At 35.5% G+C, this 18,845-nt stretch overlaps 1 protein-coding gene across 2 annotated transcripts in view; it reads left to right on the forward strand.

The window, feature by feature from the left end:
* Positions 1–18,845, forward strand: part of LOC125240628 (protein cab-1) — a 48,686-nt gene that overhangs the window by 8,992 nt on the left and 20,849 nt on the right. For both annotated transcript variants that reach the window (XM_048148606.1, XM_048148608.1), the window contains exons 2-4: positions 2,009–2,202; positions 12,422–12,764; positions 13,243–13,390. In XM_048148606.1, coding sequence (XP_048004563.1) covers positions 2,009–2,202; positions 12,422–12,764; positions 13,243–13,390 — 685 coding nt within the window. The remainder of the gene's footprint in view (positions 1–2,008; positions 2,203–12,421; positions 12,765–13,242; positions 13,391–18,845) is intronic.

Raw genomic sequence — 18,845 nt, forward strand, 5'->3', positions numbered from 1 at the left:
GTTAGCTCAGTATACTTAGGAGGTATCGATAAGAGAAAAAGCAAACGGTTGACATTTTTGTTGACTTGAATTTGCAAATTATAGATGATTTTTTTTTTAATTTATTTACAATTAAATTATAATTGTAGTACCAAAAACAAATTCTTTGTTATTAATTTACTCGAAAACTATATCAAACATGACCTAATAGCTAAACCGGGTCTAATAGAGTTTTTAAAATAGAGGTATTTTAAAATTACGCTCGCAGCGTCCCGACGCCGCGCGTCTTAAAGTAATTTTTTAGTGGAACTTAACGTTTGTGAAGGTGAATAAAAGTTATATTTTTTATAATCTATATTAAATAGGCTTTCTTATCATATTTTTTATTTATAGAAAAAGCAAACAGTTTGTCATTTATGATGACTTGAATTTGTAAAACATGGATGAAAATTTCAATTTTTTTAATTTTTTTTAATTTTACTTACCATTAAATTATAATTTTAGTACCAAAAATGAATTCTACGTTATTGATTTACTCGAAAACGATATCAAACATGATCTAATAGCTAAACGGGGTCTAATAGAGTTTCTAAAATAAAGGCATTTTAAAATTACGCTCGCGGCGTACCGACGCCGCGCGTCTTAAAAATTTTTTTGTGGAACTTAACGTTAGTAAAGGTGGATAAAAGTTATATTTTTTATAATCTATATTAAATAGGCTATCATGTCATATTTTTTATTTATAGAAAAAGCAAACAGTTTGTCATTTATGATGACTTGAATTTGTAAATCATGGATGAAAATTTCAAATTTTTTAATTTTTTTTATTTTATTTACCATTAAATGATAATTTTAGGACTGAAAACGAATTATACGTTATTGATTTACTCGAAAACGATACCAAACATGACCTATTAACTAAACGGGGTAAGTTAGAATTTTTCAAACCAAGCCGGGTGAAGCGGTACTTTGACCCCCCCTCCCGGGCCCCAGGGGGGAGGCTCCCGAAGGCTCCCGATCTTAATCGGCTTATTTTGATATAAGGAACAACTGTGCCAAGTTTCATGCTTTGGTCAAAAAATTTAAGGTTTTTCAATAAACTCCCCAACTATATTGGATTCATGAGGAATTGAGGAAACTCCTCAAACCTTAACGGTATAATTATGTATACCGCTCTGACCGTCTGTCACATCTCGAGAACTAAGTACTTATATGCTAACGCTTTAAAATTTGGAATACTTATGAACATTGTTAACCTCTACAAATTGAAACTATTATTTTTTTAATATATAAATATTCATTATACAGAAAATGGCCAAAATGAAAAGGGGCCAAACTGTAAATTTCAAGTTACTAGGTCAAGTGGGGGGGTATCGTTAGAAAGAGCTCAAACTGTTCATATCAAAATTATTTTTAATAATTTTTTTGTTACGGGAAAAATTTTTTTTTGTAGAAAAATGTAAAAAAATACCGCCCCCCCCCCTTATCTCAGAAGTTTACCAACATAAATTTATGAAATTTTTACCAAATATGGCTATTATAATGAATATTTCAGGAAAAATAAAATCGTATACGTAACTTGAAAACTATTTTTTATTTATAGAAAACCTTTCAGATTTAAATTTTCAATTTCAACACCCTTATCGGATGTCGGACCGATATCACATATATCTACGCCGCCATCTTTGGTTTTTTCCATTGAAATAATTCCTACTTCCGATATCGGATCGGATAATGTGAAAACGCACTAACGGCGACGAGAGTTGACGACCGGTCTGGCCTAGCGCGTAGTGACCCTGCCTGCTAAGCCACGGTCCCGGGTTCGAATCCCGTTAAGGTCATTTATTTGTGAGATGAACACAGATATTTGTTCTTGAGTCATGGATGTTTTCTAAGTATATAAGTATGTATCCATACTAATATTATAAATGGGAAAGTGTGTGTCTCTGTTTGTTTGTCCGCCTTTCACGGCAAAACGGAGCGACCTATTGACATGATATTGACATGTACGCAATGTTTCTTGTGTCAGAGCCCACGCCGCCGCGGGTGGTGGCGCTGGAGGCCGCGCCGCGCGGCCCACTCCGCCAGCGCGTGCCCATTCCAGAGTCGCGAGAGTACCTGTTACCGAGGTTCCTCTTGCCGCACTTTCTAGGCTACGATGACAGCCCCCGGATGCCTCCACCGCCGCAGCGAACTTTACCCGATCATGATTGGCTAAATAAGGTCAGATACAAGCCTATTTAGTTTAGTTATACACCGTGTTTTTTTTCGTATCACATTGAATAACTGCAAATGACGACAGACAAGATGCACAATGACGATATATGAGTTTTTAAAATCAAAGACAAATAAATTCATGATTATAAACTAAAAACTAAATCAAAATCGGTTTTTAAGATATAAATTGACAAAGTTGGCTTAGTTTGTTTATATGTTCGCTTTTTAATTCCTTAGCCAAAAAGTCAGAAGTAGGTAATTTATTTTTTCTACTCCCGTACTGTTATTCGTGAGTTACAAGGTCGTGCATTTAACTTTAAAACCCTACATAAAAGATGTCAGGACAAGTCTATCTAGTCGATACCCTGAAAAAATTTTGTAGCAGTAGCACGATATAGCTGTTAAAGTTCTGTAACACATTGCTACCAACTTAACAAACCAATCAGTTCATCGTAGAAAATTAAAATATTGTATGAAATACATCGTTGCCAACCTTAGAATGTCAGATAAAGCCTGGCATTCGCAGAGTCGAGTCTTTCTGCTGCGTTCATTGGCGACGCGTCGAATCGCATTCAAATGTATGAGAACTCGATTCAACGCGGCTCGATTCGTTTTAGTGGCCAGGCTTCAGAGAACCATACCATAGACAGTTTTATTTTCATGGTTGCACTCAAACTGCATATTCAAAATGGTAGGTGGTCCACTAGATAACTAAGATGACTGAAAGTAGGTATTTGTTGAATTTATAATTTTCTTTCAAAGTGCTTGGTCGTAGAAAAAGTATTGTATGCAACGGTGTTTAACTGAGTCAAAAAACCGGCCAAGAGCGTGTCGGGCCACGCTCAGTGTAGGGTTCCGTAGTTTTCCGTATTTTTCTCAAAAACTACTGAACCTATCAAGTTCAAAACAATTTTTCTAGAAAGTCTTTATAAAGTTCTACTTTTGTGATTTTTTTCATATTTTTTAAACATACGGTTCAAAAGTTAGAGGGGGGGGGACGCACTTTTTTTTCCTTTAGGAGCGATTATTTCCGAAAATACTAATATTATCAAAAAACCATCTTAGTAAACCCTTATTCATTTTTAAATACCTATCCAACAATATATCACACGTTGGGGTTGGAATGAAAAAAAATATCAGCCCCCACTTTACATGTAGGGGGGGTACCCTAATAAAACATTTTTTTCCATTTTTTATTTTTGCACTTTGTCGGCGTGATTGAAATACATATTGGTACCAAATTTCAGCTTTCTAGTGCTAACGGTTACTGAGATTATCCGCGGACGGACGGACGGACGGACGGACGGACGGACGGACGGACGGACAGACGGACGGACATACAGACATGGCGAAACTATAAGGGTTCCTAGTTGACTACGGAACCCTAAAAATGCTCGTGGAGTCTTTATTAACAATTTTCGGCTTCGCCTCAAATTGTTACCGACGCCACTCACCTTTTTTGACCTCTTTTAACCACCAGTTGCATAAAATACTATTTCTTACAGTTAAAAGTATGCAGTGATAGTAGATATCATAATATTTAAACGATTTTTTCCGAGGGTATACAAATTTCATCCCTTAGGAAGGCGAGCGTAGCGAGGTCTGTTACGAAAAACAAAAAAAAATGTATTTTTTGTATCGTCTGATTTTGACAAAACGTGTGTCAGTTGAAAGAGAGTGCTTTTCTTAATCTTGCAATGAAATAGGCTAAAAAGGTGACCCTGAAAACCTTCCATTTGAAGAAATTTTCATACGCCGTCATGTATTTACTTTGGATTTCGGGGGCAGTAACTTACTCATGTCTACTTCTGCCTCTGCTCGCAATTCCGGAGGCGTATCTTCACTTTAAAATCTTTAAATCAACATCCACATCACTTTTATCCGAACTCACTTGAAAAAGCTATTGATAATATATTTGATGAATCCGAGCAAACATATATTTTTATTTAATTTCCGTGCTTAAAAATCTGTTTGAGGTAACATTTTTAACCGCCGCCTCAAATATCTCAAAGGAAGGTGGTTCTCAATTCATCTGTATTTTTTTTTAATATTTGTTCCTCGATATCTCCACCGTTACTGGACCGATTTTGAATTTTTTTTATGTTTGAATGTATATGCATACAGATTGGTCCCGTTTTTCTCAGAACCCAGTTCTGATGATGGAATCCTGGAGAAATCGAGGGAACTCCTCAAATTTGAAAGGCACACATATAGTGATTTTTGTGTTTTTTAAGGAACAGCATGCATGTACGTACGGAACAGTGACATTTGGTGCAGTGGAACTGCTGATGATGGTCAGAACGGAACTCCTCAAATCTGAACGGCACGCTTATAGTGACTTTGGTATTTTTATAAGAACAGCATGCACTTATGTCCAGAACAGTGACATTTGGTGCAGTGGAACTGCTGATGATGGTCAGAACCGAACTTCTCAAATCTGAACGGCACACTTATAGTGACTTTGGTATTTTTATAAGAACATCATGCACTTACGTCCAGAACAGTGACATTTGGTGCAGTGGAACTGCTGATGAAGATCAGAACAGAACTTCTCAAATCTAAACTGCACACTTATAGTAACTTTGGTATTTTTATAAGAATAGCATGCATTTAAGTTCAGAACAGTGACATTTATTTAGTTATGTTTGTTAAAAATATTGAGTTTACAAGTCAAATTTTGTCAGGCTTCGATTTCTTATAATCGGATTCATGAGGAATTGAGGAAACTCCTCAAACCTTAACGGTATACGTTTATTTTATTCATTTGTGTTGCCATCAAAGTATTAAAAGCAGTTTTAAAAAATACCTACATATTTCTACATAATCCAACATTCGCAAGTAGCTTTCACCAGAACCCCAAAGGCGGCGGTTTTTTTTCTTAAAAATTATAAACGGTGACATTTACCGCATTTATAGTCTGACAAAAAAGATTAGAAATTAATAGGGGGCGCCACCGTCTATGTAAACCGTTTTGTATGTCTTTTTTGATGATGACGTTGTCCTAGTATTGTTTATTCTGTGGCGTGGTTTACCCTTGAATCGCCGACAGACATTTGTTCGAATATTATTTCAAAGACAACGTTTCAAATAATTTAATTTCATCGACAGTTCATATCGTAGAACAATCGATAAAAGTAAAATCAAACCGAAAACTTTTATTTCGTAGATAAGTTATTCCGAGTATACTTTATAGGTATCGTGGTATATATTTCGTTTCGTGTTTTTTCATTTCATTTTGTTTGACATTAAATACAATTCATTACACATAATATTATTTCAACTATGATTTTTTCTAAAACTGTTTGTTTGGTCACAGTTCTAACCTAACCTAAACCTACTTTAAATAAGGTTCGTTGTTGTGTAGGGTCGCAGTTCTAACCTAACCTAAACCTACTCTGTAAACTGTTTGTTTTTGTGTGTGGTCATAGTTCTAACCTAACCTAAACCTACTATATGTAATTATGTATAGACCGTTCGTTGATGTGTAGGGTCGCAGTTCTAACCTAACCTAAACCTACTCTGCAGTACGTTTGCTTCTGTGTAAATCACAGGTCGAACCTAACTAAAACATTACTCTGTAAGCTGGTCGTTTTTTGTGTGGTCACAGTTCTAACCTAACCTAAATCTACTTTAAAAGCCATTATTCATAGTTTTGTAGTATCGCAGTTCTAATCTAGTAATTTAATTATAAGCCAATGGTCATAGTTTCATTATGGACGTATGTGATGTGCCACGATAAAATCGACAGTTTGAAGTTTCCTAGAATAGAAACATCTATAAATGTGTAGTACGACAAATGAGAAAGTTTTGTACGTACGTCGAATAAATGAATTGCGATTTGCGATGTTTTGTAGTTCTGCTATTTGAAGGACTTTGAAACGAATCAGCGATGAAGAAATATTAGTTGAATAGTATTTATAACAACTAAGAAAATTTCAAATAAATAGTAGTTGAAACAAAATTACTTAAAGCAATTTTACTCGAACTAAACTTTCGATGATTTGTTGTCGATGAAATGATATTCGATGAAAAGTTTGTCGGCGAAACAAGGGTACACACCCTGTGGCGTTGTGTCAGAATTTGCCGTTTAGAAACAAATGACTCGAGCATTGCTGGCTTAGGTGGGGAAATTACTATAAAGTTCCATTACATATCATCCTCACTCAAAGAACCAGATACGTACCTATTAGTACTTCCCGAACGTAAGGACAAAATTTCATTGCAAGTTTGAGAAAAGGGGTATGGCCGGACCGCCATAGCAAATCGCCCCCCTGGCTGAATTTGAGCTATTGTTATGCACGATTATTCGTTTTATACTTTTGGTGAATATTATGCCTTAAATTATTATCGTTTGCGTTTTTTTTTCTTCAAAACCACGTATCCGATTGATTTGTTCTTTGGATATTTTATTGATATACATAAAATAAAAAATGAAATAAAAAATTACTTCCTGTTTTTTTTTAAGTACTTAATTTTTTGAGTTTAAGTTTTTTTTTTACTAGATATGTGTTAGCGTCACCTACCATATTTTCATATAATATCCGTATTTTTATACTCTATTATATATATTTATATCAAAAATATTGGTTTCGATCATCAACTTGAAAATTTTTTTTTTATAAACAGGTTGGACAAAATTAAACTTACTATTAAGGAAAGCCCTACTGTCCCCCTCCCATTTGATTGATTTTTATATGCTATAGAGTAGTCAAAAATAACAGACACGTATTTTTTTAAAGCGGCCCAAACTCATCCTGTTGAGAGAAATTGTCCTGCATAGTCCCGAAAACTGACAAAACCCTCTAATTTCTTCAGGGAGGTTTGTTAAATCATATTGATAATTAATTACCGATTTTGTTAAAATATATGTTAGAGTATATGTAATAATAAAACGAATAATCGTGCATAACAACTTCTCAAATTCAGCCAGGGGCGATTTTGCTATGGAGGTCCGGCCGTATCCTTAACTTTTTTTTTTCTTACTTTTTTTTTTACCACGTCGGTGGCAAACAGGTATACGGCCCGCCTAATGGAAAGCGGTCACCGTAATCTATGGACGCCTGCAACTCAGGGGGTGTCACATACGCGTTGCCGACCCATTAGAAACTTGTACACTCCATTTTTGAAGAACCCCATACTGTATCTTCTGGAATACCTCCTCAGGGAGTTCATTCCGCAGCCGGAGCGTTCGTGGGAGGAAATTCCTCTGAAACCACACGATGCCCGACCATTTAGGTTGCAAGGTGTGTGTGTGGATGAGCGCCCTGTCGATGGCGAGCGGTGCCATGATGAAAAGTGGCCGTTGGCATCATGTCAAACAGTTCTTCAGAACACAACCCATTATACAGGCGATAGAACACACATAAGGAGGCGAAGTCTCTTCTTAGACTTAAGGGTTCAATACCGCCTGTGAGTTTGGGATCGTCGACAATTACTTTTTCTTAGAAGTATTTTTTTAAATATATTTTTTACGTTACAACCCCTTTCATTTAAGATAGGTAATACGGTTCGTCAAAATCGGACGATCTGAAAAAAGGTATTTTTTTTCATTTTCATAAAACACCTCGCTACGCTTGAAGCCGAGCTAAGGGATGAAAATATTGATATCCTCGAAAAGAATCGTTTACTATGATGACTACTATCACCATGCAAAGCGGCTTGCTTCCATCTAAAAATGCAGCTCTTTTTTCATAACTAGTATGATTAAATACTTAGACAATAATATTACATTTTGAACAAATTACGCGACGTGCAGCACGTGCTACATATTATAAATATCTATACATTATTAGTATTTAAATGTTTTATTTGATCGATTCTGTCTAGCTTTTAAATTAGGCATCGGATCCTTGCTATCCTTCAGTAAATATCTTAATACTTAATATATGATATAATTTATTTAGAATTTTATATTTATAATTAATAAAAAGAGAATGTCTTATGATTAACGAGATATGAGCAAAGTACTGAAAAATGTTAGCCACCCTCCCCCACCACCGACTCGCCTCCCACCATTCGGGAAATGGGGACTTTTAGTATGTACCTACATCAGGACACTTTGAAAGAATAATAAAATAACCGAGTATTTTTTTTTTTAAATCTATCCTAAGTATTCTTATAATAAATTAATTATGCAAAGACACAGGGCGTCCCAAGACTATGGGACATGAATTGAAAGTAAGGTACAGCGCGGCAAATCCAGACTATATATAATAATAAATATTATAGGACATTCTTACACAGATTGACTGAGTCCCACGGTAAGCTCAAGATGGCTTGTGTTGCAGGTACAGTCAACAACACAGCTGTGTATACAGACAAAGTGCCAAAAATATGTATACACACCTTTATGTACAGGTAATAAAGTTCTGTATACATATTTTTGGCACTTTGTTTGTATACACAGCTGTGTTGTTTGACTGTACTCAGATAACGACGTGTGTGTGTCTGTTTGTTTGTCCGTCTTTCACGGCCAAACGGAGCGACGAATTGACGTGATTTTTTAAGTGGACGTAGTTGAAGGGACGGAGAGTGACATAGGCTACTTTTTGTCTCTTTCTAACGCGTGCGAAGCCGCGGGCAAAAGCTAGTATAATATACAAATACTTGTATACATAGAAAACATCCATGACTCAGGAACAAATATCTGTGCTCATCAGTCATCACACAAATAAATGCCCTTACCGGGATTGGAACCCTGGACCGCGGCGTAGCAGGCAGGGTCACTACACGCTAGGCCAGACCGGTCGTCAAATATATGTGTGTACCTATACATAAATACATGTCTAGAATATTTGTAGGAAAAATCCAAGGTAAAAAAAAATACAAAATTAATTTCATCAACAATGATAAAAACATAAAAAAATAATAAACCATTTCGAATAACAATTAATTCCACGTTGTTTTATCATTTATGTAGTCTTGTGTTGTATAATAAGCATTGGAAATGAGTACACGCTTTACATAATTCTTAAATTAGTCCGAGTTCTTAACCAGATGTACAGTCCGGTCTGGCAGAAAGCATGAAACTTGGCATGTATATTATATAGCTTATAGGTTTATAAGAAAATATGGAAGTAGAAACACGCCGAGCCGAGGTGTCAATGTTTCCCCTCTTTCCCCCCACTTTTGTATCTCTAATTTCAGTTTTTTAATATTTCCATGAAAACTGTGAAAGCTATCATCACGATGTCTAGGAGAAGTACATTATTCATAAAATTCTCTACAATATTGTCTATGGAAGTATAAAGCTAGAACTTATAATTTTCAAACAATATTTCTCTTTGATGACCTGAACGATAAGTAAGACTAGCGACTTTGCTCTTTTACCTGTGGCGATGTTGCTTCACAAAATTGTTCCTTGGGTGAAACTGATCCGATTAAGCTCAATAGTCATGAAATCGCACGTCACTACCCCCCACAACATCCCCACAAAGACAAAGGGAAAGGGCCGGTTTCCTCGGTGTAATCTATGCATTACTTCTTTTTGCTCTTAGCGACTAGGGCAAATCGTATATCATTTTCGTGTAATATAGGGACGAGTTAATCATTTCTGAAAAAATCGTTGCACCTTTTCATACAAAAATAACGATTTTATAGCAAAATAATGAAATTTTATGTATTTCATTAAGTATGGAAGTTATGGCATTTACAGTTACATCGCGGCAATTATCAACAAATAAAACATAGGACAGACTAGCCAATAACCCAGTTCTGATGATGGAATCCTGGAGAAGTCGAGGGAACTCCTCAAATATTAAAGGCATAAGATATAGTGATTTTTGTGTTTCTATAAGAACAGCATGCATTTACGTTCAGAACAGTGACAAAATCGTTATTTTTGTATGATAAGGTGCAACGATTTTTTCAGAAATGATTAACTCGTCCTTATATTACAGGAAAATGATATACGATTTGCCCTAGTCACTAAGAGCAAAAAGAAGTAATGCATAGTTTTCACCGAGGAAACCGGCCCTTTCCCCTTGCCTTTGTGAGGGGTAGTGACGTGCGATTTCATGACTATTGAGCTAAATCGGATCAGTTTGACCCAAGGAACAATTTTGTGAAGCAACATCGCCACAGGTAAAAGAGCAAAGTCGCTAGTCTTACTTATCGTTCAGGTCACCAAAGAGAAATATCGTTAGGGGAAAATGAGCATAGTTTGAAAATTATAAGTTCTAGCTTTATACTTCCAAAGACAATATTGTAGAGAATTTTATGAAGAACATATTTCTCCTAGACATCGTGATGGTAGCTTTCACGGTTTTCATGGAAATATTAAAAAACTGAAATCAGGGATACAAAAGTGGGGGGAAAGAGGGGAAACATTGACACCTCGGCGTGTTTCTACTTCCATATTTTCTTATAACAGCAGCAGGGACTGTACTCTCATACTAATTAGCCGTTTCCGCCCCGCACTAAATTTATTAATTGATAATTCAGTAATATGATTCGGAAGTTTATTATAAAATCGAACACAATCTCTAAGTGAGTCTCTATGGTTCATTTTATATATTGCTCGAATAGCCCTCTTCTGCAGAATAAATATGGTATGCTGTGAAAGTAACTAAAATAAACTAATCGAGCTGTTTTTCACGTCTGTTAACTGACGGATCTTGCTCACTGCAAAAGCTGCAGAACTTAGTCTAATCGAGAGGTTAACAATATGGGGACCCCACTAAAGTTTAGAATCTAAAGTTATACCAAGAAAAACTGTACTATCTACCGTTCCAATTCGTCATCCTTCACAACGACACTTGTTTGCTCATTCCTTACGTAACTATTAGTGACAAACTCAATACATTTAGTCTTTTTCTCATTTAATAATACATTTCGAGATAGCATTGTTTACATCACTGTGAGCTTGTTGCTGTCGTTTGAGTTTGAAAATAAGCGAGGTGTCGTGACTCGTGTCGTCTGCAAACAATACTATTATCATGGTGGGTCCTTACAAGAAATGGCAAGTCATTTATGTACATAAGGAACAGGAAAGGCCCCAATATTGATCCCTGTGGTACACCCATAGAGACCAATGACCCAGTTGATCTCTGTCCATTCACATCTACCCTTTGTATTCTACCATTTAAGTAGGACTTGAGTAAATTTAGTGCTGATCCTCTGACTCCATAATAATGGAGTTTCCTGATCAATGTTTCATGACACACACAGTCGAAGGCCTTAGATAAATCACAAAAGATACCTAAAGCATCTTGTGACTCCTCCCAGGCATCGAAAATATGCTTAATTAGCTCAACACCAGCATCAGTTGTCGAGCGATCCCATGTGAAGCCACATTGCTTATTACGCATTAAATTATTAAGGTTAAAATGTCGTACTAATTGAGAAAGAACCAATTTTTCAAATATTTTACTGAAATTTGGTAGCACAGATATTGGTCTAAAGTTAGTGGGGTCAGAGTGGCTACCGGATTTAAAAAAAGGAGTTATTTTACTATGTTTCATTAGATCAGGAAACTCGCCACAATCAACACTGTTGTTGAATTTAACTGCTAAGTCAGGCGCTATAATCTCAACTGAGAATTTTACGGCATGGACGGAGCCCCCCCAGAGGTCCTTAGTTTTTTTGACATTCATTGATCTAAATGCCTTTACTATATCTGAGATACAAACATGTTCGAAATAAAGGTCTCTACAACACTCAGGAACGTTATCTTCTAATAATGTGACGGCAGATAAGGGCAATAATTGTAACTGATCCATTTTTCCTATTATTACACTATCAACTTGAGTTCCACATGTATATCCACTGAACACGCGTGCCATATATAACCAGTGGACACTATAATTATAATCAGTTGCACCTGCCCACAGTCGAAATTGCCCCGCTGTACCTTATCTCAAATATCGTAGATAGGGTTTATTTTTAAAGGATAGTAATTCTGCATTGAACTTTTTTCTAAGAATTACTATTCAGACGAATCGACCCGACTTAAATGTGAAAAAAAAATCAGTCCTACTTTTTTGATGTCAATCGAAAAACTAGAATATAGAATTACTAATAAAAAAAAACCATAGTCTTCTTTCGGGAAAATCTATTTAGATATCATACTCGTATCTCTTTAGATGGATCTACGATATTCGGTATGTACTTTTCCTTCATGTCTAATATGTAGTAATTAGGTATTGGGACACCCGACGCCCTGTATATTACACATAACTTGGGTACTATAATGTTCTGAAGATACCATTACTTGCCAACCTTGCAGGAAATTGATCGCATCAATCAGATGTCAAGTGAAAGCGACTCCTTTATGAGGCCGTACGACGACGACTTGGCTCACTGGATTGCCCGCGATCCGTATTTGCAGCGTATGTTTGAAAACCCTGTGAGAACAGTTCCTAGACAAAAATTGATTCCAGAGTCTATGAACGAAGCAGATGAAACCAGAGAGATACCGCGACAAATGCTCACCCCTTCTATTCATAAAATAAAAGGCCTAAGCAAACGCCCCGAGAAACCTACTGATGATACAGATGATAGAAAATCATTTGCACTTACGCCTCTCGATAAGGGATATTTTGAACCAGATCTAAATGCAAAGAGCCAACGTAAGTAGTAGAATTTAAGTTATACTCGTAGCTATTGTGTTTAGTTTTATTAGAAACATTACATTTTTATTTCATAAATTCAGTATGAGTCAATTTAAGTACCTTCCATCACTCGCTCTTTTGTATCGTATAGTATTTTCTGAAAATATAGCTTTTCAGAAAGAGGTATATAAGGCTAGTTCAGATAGAGCGGAAGTCGCGCGGGTGCAAACCGCGCAAATAGCTACCTATTCGGTTGTCATCTGTATCTATATTGTCTGTTATATGGAAGACGACATTAGAACCGTATAATATACGTATTATCAGAAACAGTTAAAAAACGTGGTATGTAATTATAAATATCGCAGCATATTTATGTGGTACTTTTAGTATGGCACCATGTGTCGATCGTCAGATGGGTAAAAATCATATAAATATGCTTATTTCAAATTATACGTATTGATATTGTATGTAAGATATATTAATAAGTATTTTGTAGAAGAAGAGGTCGTAGTGGACACGGGCAGTATCCAGGAACCTTTGGCAGCTATGGTCAAAGAGCCACCCCGCCAAACTCGGCAGAATCCCAATCTCAGCCGAACCAAAACACTCGTCACCGAAAACATAGATAAACTGAGAAGCGGGCTGTAAGTATTTACTTGAAGTGATTCGTTTTTTTTAGTTAACTAAGGACATTGCGTTAGTTTCGGTCCACATATTCTAGTTTTCGTCCACACACGCATTTTAATACCCTTTTATTTTTATGTAGATACCTACTTAAATATTGTTTAATCAATAAGGTCTTAAGATAAATAAATAAATATGACTTATATGTGGAACTAACACAGTATGGTCTATTATACTATTTATAGCATCAAAAAGCGATTTTTTTTTTGTGTACGTACATGTTGTGTTATCCATGATTTTGAGTTACTGTACAGTACCCATGATACTTTTACCCTTGGAATTACTTTTGTACAAATGTAGGTAACCAAGGTCAACACGAGAATTGTTTTTATGCACGCGCATATTAGCAGTAAGAAACAAAAAACTATCGCAAGCTTTCTTTTGAGTAGCTTTTAGGGTAATTACTTGAGAAGGCTAGCTTTGCCGGTTTAGCTCGCAAATTTCAGCGCAAACTCAATAGCTTTTAGCTTTTATGTATATGTTGTAAGACCGCTCGCGGTTCAAAAAGTGGAATCTTGACCGTTGCGAGGGTTTCAAGGCACGAAGGTTAAACAAACTTTGCTATCGAGTGAAACACATAATTTCTCACCACACCAAGACGAACTAAATATTGACTATAAAACAAGAAACTACTTTACTCGTAAATCAAATCAATCAATTTATTCAATACAAATATTGAATAAATTGATTCAAAATCATCATTTATATAATATATTATAAGTAAAATCTACCAGCCCGCTTATGACATCAAGTTAAAATTTGTATGAAATTACTTTGCACTCTTGTGGATAAAATGCAATTTTGCTGTCTGATGTTTTCGAATAGCAAAGAGTCTTGATACTTCAAAAACGAGTGCTAAGTAATTTCATACAAAAACCTTATGCACAAAGCTGGCTGTTTCTTAAATGGATGGATTTGTAAATTGAAATAGATATCATACACGAAAGAAAAAACGGCAAGGCCCACTGGTGGCCGAGCCGGGAATCGAACCCGGGTCTTCAGCTTATACGCGGCTAACGTCTTTACCACTAGACCACCAGCCGCGGCGTTTTGGCGGGCGGGCACGATCTAGTGGTAAAGACGTCGTTAGCCGCGTAAGCTGAAGACCCGGGTTCGATTCCCGGCTCGGCCACCAGTAGGCCTTGTCGTTTTTGCTTTCGTGTATGATATCTATTTCAATTTATAATTTATATACAACCTGTTTTTATTGAATTCCGTTAACTTTAAGGGAAGGTTCTTTAGATCAAATACAATTAATTTCTCTAAGAAACTAGCATCTTAACTCTTACGGTTATCGAGTTATTAAAAAGATAAATATAGTAGTGACCCTGCCTGCTACGCCGCGGTCCCGGGTTCGAATCCCGGTAAGGGCATTTATTTGTGTGATGAGCACAGATATTTGTTCCTGAGTCATGGATGTCTATGTATATAAGTATTTGTATATATTATTATATATCGTTGTCTGAGTACCCAACCCACAACACAAGCCTTCTTGAGCTTACCGTGGGGCTCAGTCAATCTGTGTAAGAATGTCCTATAATATTTAATATAATATTTAATAATTACTGAATACGTGTGTGACAACCTTTACCAATTGACAACATTTCATTTTTCTTACCCCTTATTTTTATAATGGTGTGTAATAGTACTCAAAAAGTTAAGAGACCCGTATTTTTTCTTTTCATTTTATTTTGAGTTTAACCCCCTCATTTTTATTATTTAAAAACGCTTCGTTCTGAAAGGGCGTAAGTACATGTCTAGGCATAAAACACTATACGGCTGTAGTCAACTCACTAAAAAAAAGTAAAAGTATACTGTATCTGTGAATGTCAGCGATTACTTGACAGTGACATTTGACATTTTTCCGTTGTGTTTGATTTCATAAAATTAAACCCTGAAATAATCTTTGAAAATAAATTGTTAGTTTAAAGAACCCCATCATAAGCAATAAAAAAATGTACCGACAAGATCCCTTAATTACATGTTTCGTGCCAACTTGTAAACATAAAGCTTTAATCACGCTTTAATGTCGTCCGAAAAATATTTCTTTTTCGTACCGCACAGAAACAGGGCAGAATGGTGCGCCACTGTTAATAAGACGAATGTAAATGTATACAGAAACATGACAACTCAAGTGAAAAATCAATCGGAAAAAGAAGAACCTTCGAGGATAATTTATCTGTAGTAATAGACCTACCACCAAGTTCTGACTTCTCGGGACATGGGAGCTCCTAGAAACAGAAGTGAACTCTGAAAGTGACATTTACAGTACCAAAAACTTTATACTGTCTTTGATTGAAAATAGTCCGGAATGGAATACGTATCCCAAAATCATGTTGGTGGATTATAGAATGGCTTGAAAAACGCTGTAAAATGCTATCATTAAACATAATGTTGTGCAAGATAATAATATAGTACATTACGATACAAGTGCATAAAAAAAGAAGTTTGAAAAGAGTGGCAATAAATTAAAACACGACCGAAGGAAGTTATTAGGGAGTACCTACGTCATTCAGAGTAAACTCCGAATATGTAAATGTGCAGTGCATCATAGACTGCTCGTATGCAATAAAGTGAAGAAATCTTTGTACTTGACCGAACAATAAAACGAATTAATTAATTTATTTATTTTAGTTTTATTTGTATAAAAAATTGTATTTAAATACTTCTTCATGTTTCTGATTAAAAGGCTATCCATATCATTAAAAGCAACTTTACTTCTAAGGTCACTTATAAGCAAGAGCCATTCCTATGGCTTTACAAATAAGACCAATATAAGCTTGGTAATAAAACTAATAAGTTCCTACAAATAAAATTTAGTAAACTCAAAATAACATTATATACCTATATGAAAGAAATAACAGGCTTTTTCTTTTTTTTATGTATTTATTATTATTATAAATAAATAATAAGAAATCATTTCAACACTTATCAGTCAATATTATGTTAGTTTCTAATTAAAATACACAGAAGGGACGCACGAGCGTTTGCGTGGCGTCCGTTCCGCTTTTTACGACGTGCGTCCCTTCTGTGTATTTTACGCCTTAGTTATGTAAGCTGTCAGTGGTTAGAGCTGCAGAGAGAGGAACCGTCGGACTATTTGCGCTGTGTCCAAGATCACCACCTTCTGCATCTGACCCTTGATCCAACCACCTAGCGAAAATCTCAAGATGTTGGTCGAGACTCTTCGCTATGAGACCGTTCGTGGAAACACAGTCTCACTTAACTTGGGCCGAGTCCAGTAACATCGGACCCCATATGACTGACGGCTCTTCGGTCCGCTTGATCAGCCACATGATGAAACAAACGGAGTGTTTGCATCCTCCTTCTCTTGCAGCACAATTTTCACATTTGACATCTAAAATGATATCCTCGGCTTCATTGATTCGTGCAAGCACTGAATACAGTTTGGAATTAACGTTATGTTTGGGTGTGACCCTACACCTGACGAAACATGACCCTCTCTCTCCTCACTTCTGCGTATCCAATCGCAGTTTCTACGTAGGTGTCTCGGGGTAGAAAGAAGGGTTTTTGCTCCGCGAACGGCCGCAGAGTTAAAGCTATCGCTTTCGCACATAAATTGTGCATGAGCATTATATTATCTACTCGTGGCAGATTGCGAGAATCTGCCACCTCGTAGCCCTCCGTAACTTTCATTAATGAGTTTAATCTCTGTAAAAATTGAACTCAAACGTATAAATTGACAAATACTTGAACAGACATAAACAATAAAATACCTATCATACCATGTCAATAAACTGTCAGTGTCAAACCGCTACTTTCCTCTGACGACGGGCGGAATATAGGCACCGGAATACTTCTAATCTGCCTAAAACTTGGTTTAGCCAAGTTATTTTGAATTTTCTCAAGATTAACTGAATCTAAAAATCCAATTTATTTTTTATGTACTCAGCAAGCCCTAATCTACAAATAGACATCAATTTTTAGCCATTGTAAAAAAATGAAATGTTGTCAATTCCTAATGTTATTTGTTTTGACATGTGCTGTCAATCACTTGACACTAACTTGAATGTTATTCTTAAGGGTCTCTCACACTAATAAATTAATTTATTATGTATGAAAATGATGAAAAATATTTTTTTGCGAATTTAACTAAAACTGATATACAGGGTGGTTCCTTATAACGAACCTAACTACGTGTCGAATTTAACGGAAAACAAAAACAACACCGTGTATAGTAGTGTGACTACTTGAAAAAAGAATAAATCAAAAAATATTCAATAAAATAATTTGATTTGTTCCCTAGTTGTATGGATGGATTTGATTTAGTTTAATGCTGTACAGTACAGCAACGAGTTAAGGTGAAGAAATGTACACATATTTATGAACTTGACTGTACAGATAATATTAATATAATTCCTTCGTGTTGATGTGGTGAAAATTTTCGTGTTTCACTCGTTGCCAACGCTCGAGATTCCACATTCTGAACCACTCTTATTTGGAATCTTTCGCTTGCTCGGGTATCAATTTTGGCACGAGTGCTCAAACAACAACTTTATCCAAACAAATAACTATTGAATTTGAATTTTTAACACAGCTTCGAACATTCTAAGATCATTCAACTATGTTTATCAGCCTAAAGAAATGAAAAACTACCTAACTGCTAAAATCATTGAAAGATTAAAGCTCAAAATTTCAATCCTAACATAATATAGGTAGATAATATTAGATGGATTTTAGAACTTAGTCAGCTCGATTTCGACGGACATCAACTAGTATTGAAAATGTATCTCTTTATCGGACACTAATTTATTTCAATATTTGATTTTACTAAATGACATGTAGTAGTTAGTAGTGATAGTGCCTATTGAAGGAACCTACAAGATCAAACCCTCGAAAAACAGATTTTTTTTTATACATTGATACATTTTAAAGTTAACATATACACGGTGTAACATGAAAAAACCAAATAATTTTAACAGCGTATTCCTCATCATATTATAAGAGTAAAATGTCATAAGTATAAACTTTTCTGGATGTCGCCTACTTTCAGAGTTATAAGCATTTAAAATGAATAATAATTACTTAATATTTATTAGATGAAATAGTATTTTATACAATCGTGATATAACACAAAGCTTTTCAGTCGAGTACCATGTGAAAAGCTTAATCATATCACTATTGTATACAATACTTTTTCTATGAATCATCATCTTCATCATCAATGGACGAAAAATATCATCATTCAAGTTAAAATTAATGTTAATAGCGTCGTTCACCGTTGTATCAACATTGAATTACCTGGCAACCAATTGTTTGTAATAACCAAGTAATAACCGTCTCTGATTGGTCGATAACGATATAGATAAAAAAAATGTGTTTCAGATGCAGAAAAATTTGCCAGGTATCGCAAATTAGTATAGAACTTGTATAGAGTTCTATTTAAAGTGAAGT

The sequence above is a fragment of the Leguminivora glycinivorella genome, chromosome Z (genome assembly GCF_023078275.1).
Source record: "Leguminivora glycinivorella isolate SPB_JAAS2020 chromosome Z, LegGlyc_1.1, whole genome shotgun sequence".
NCBI classification, from domain to species: Eukaryota; Metazoa; Arthropoda; class Insecta; order Lepidoptera; family Tortricidae; genus Leguminivora; species Leguminivora glycinivorella.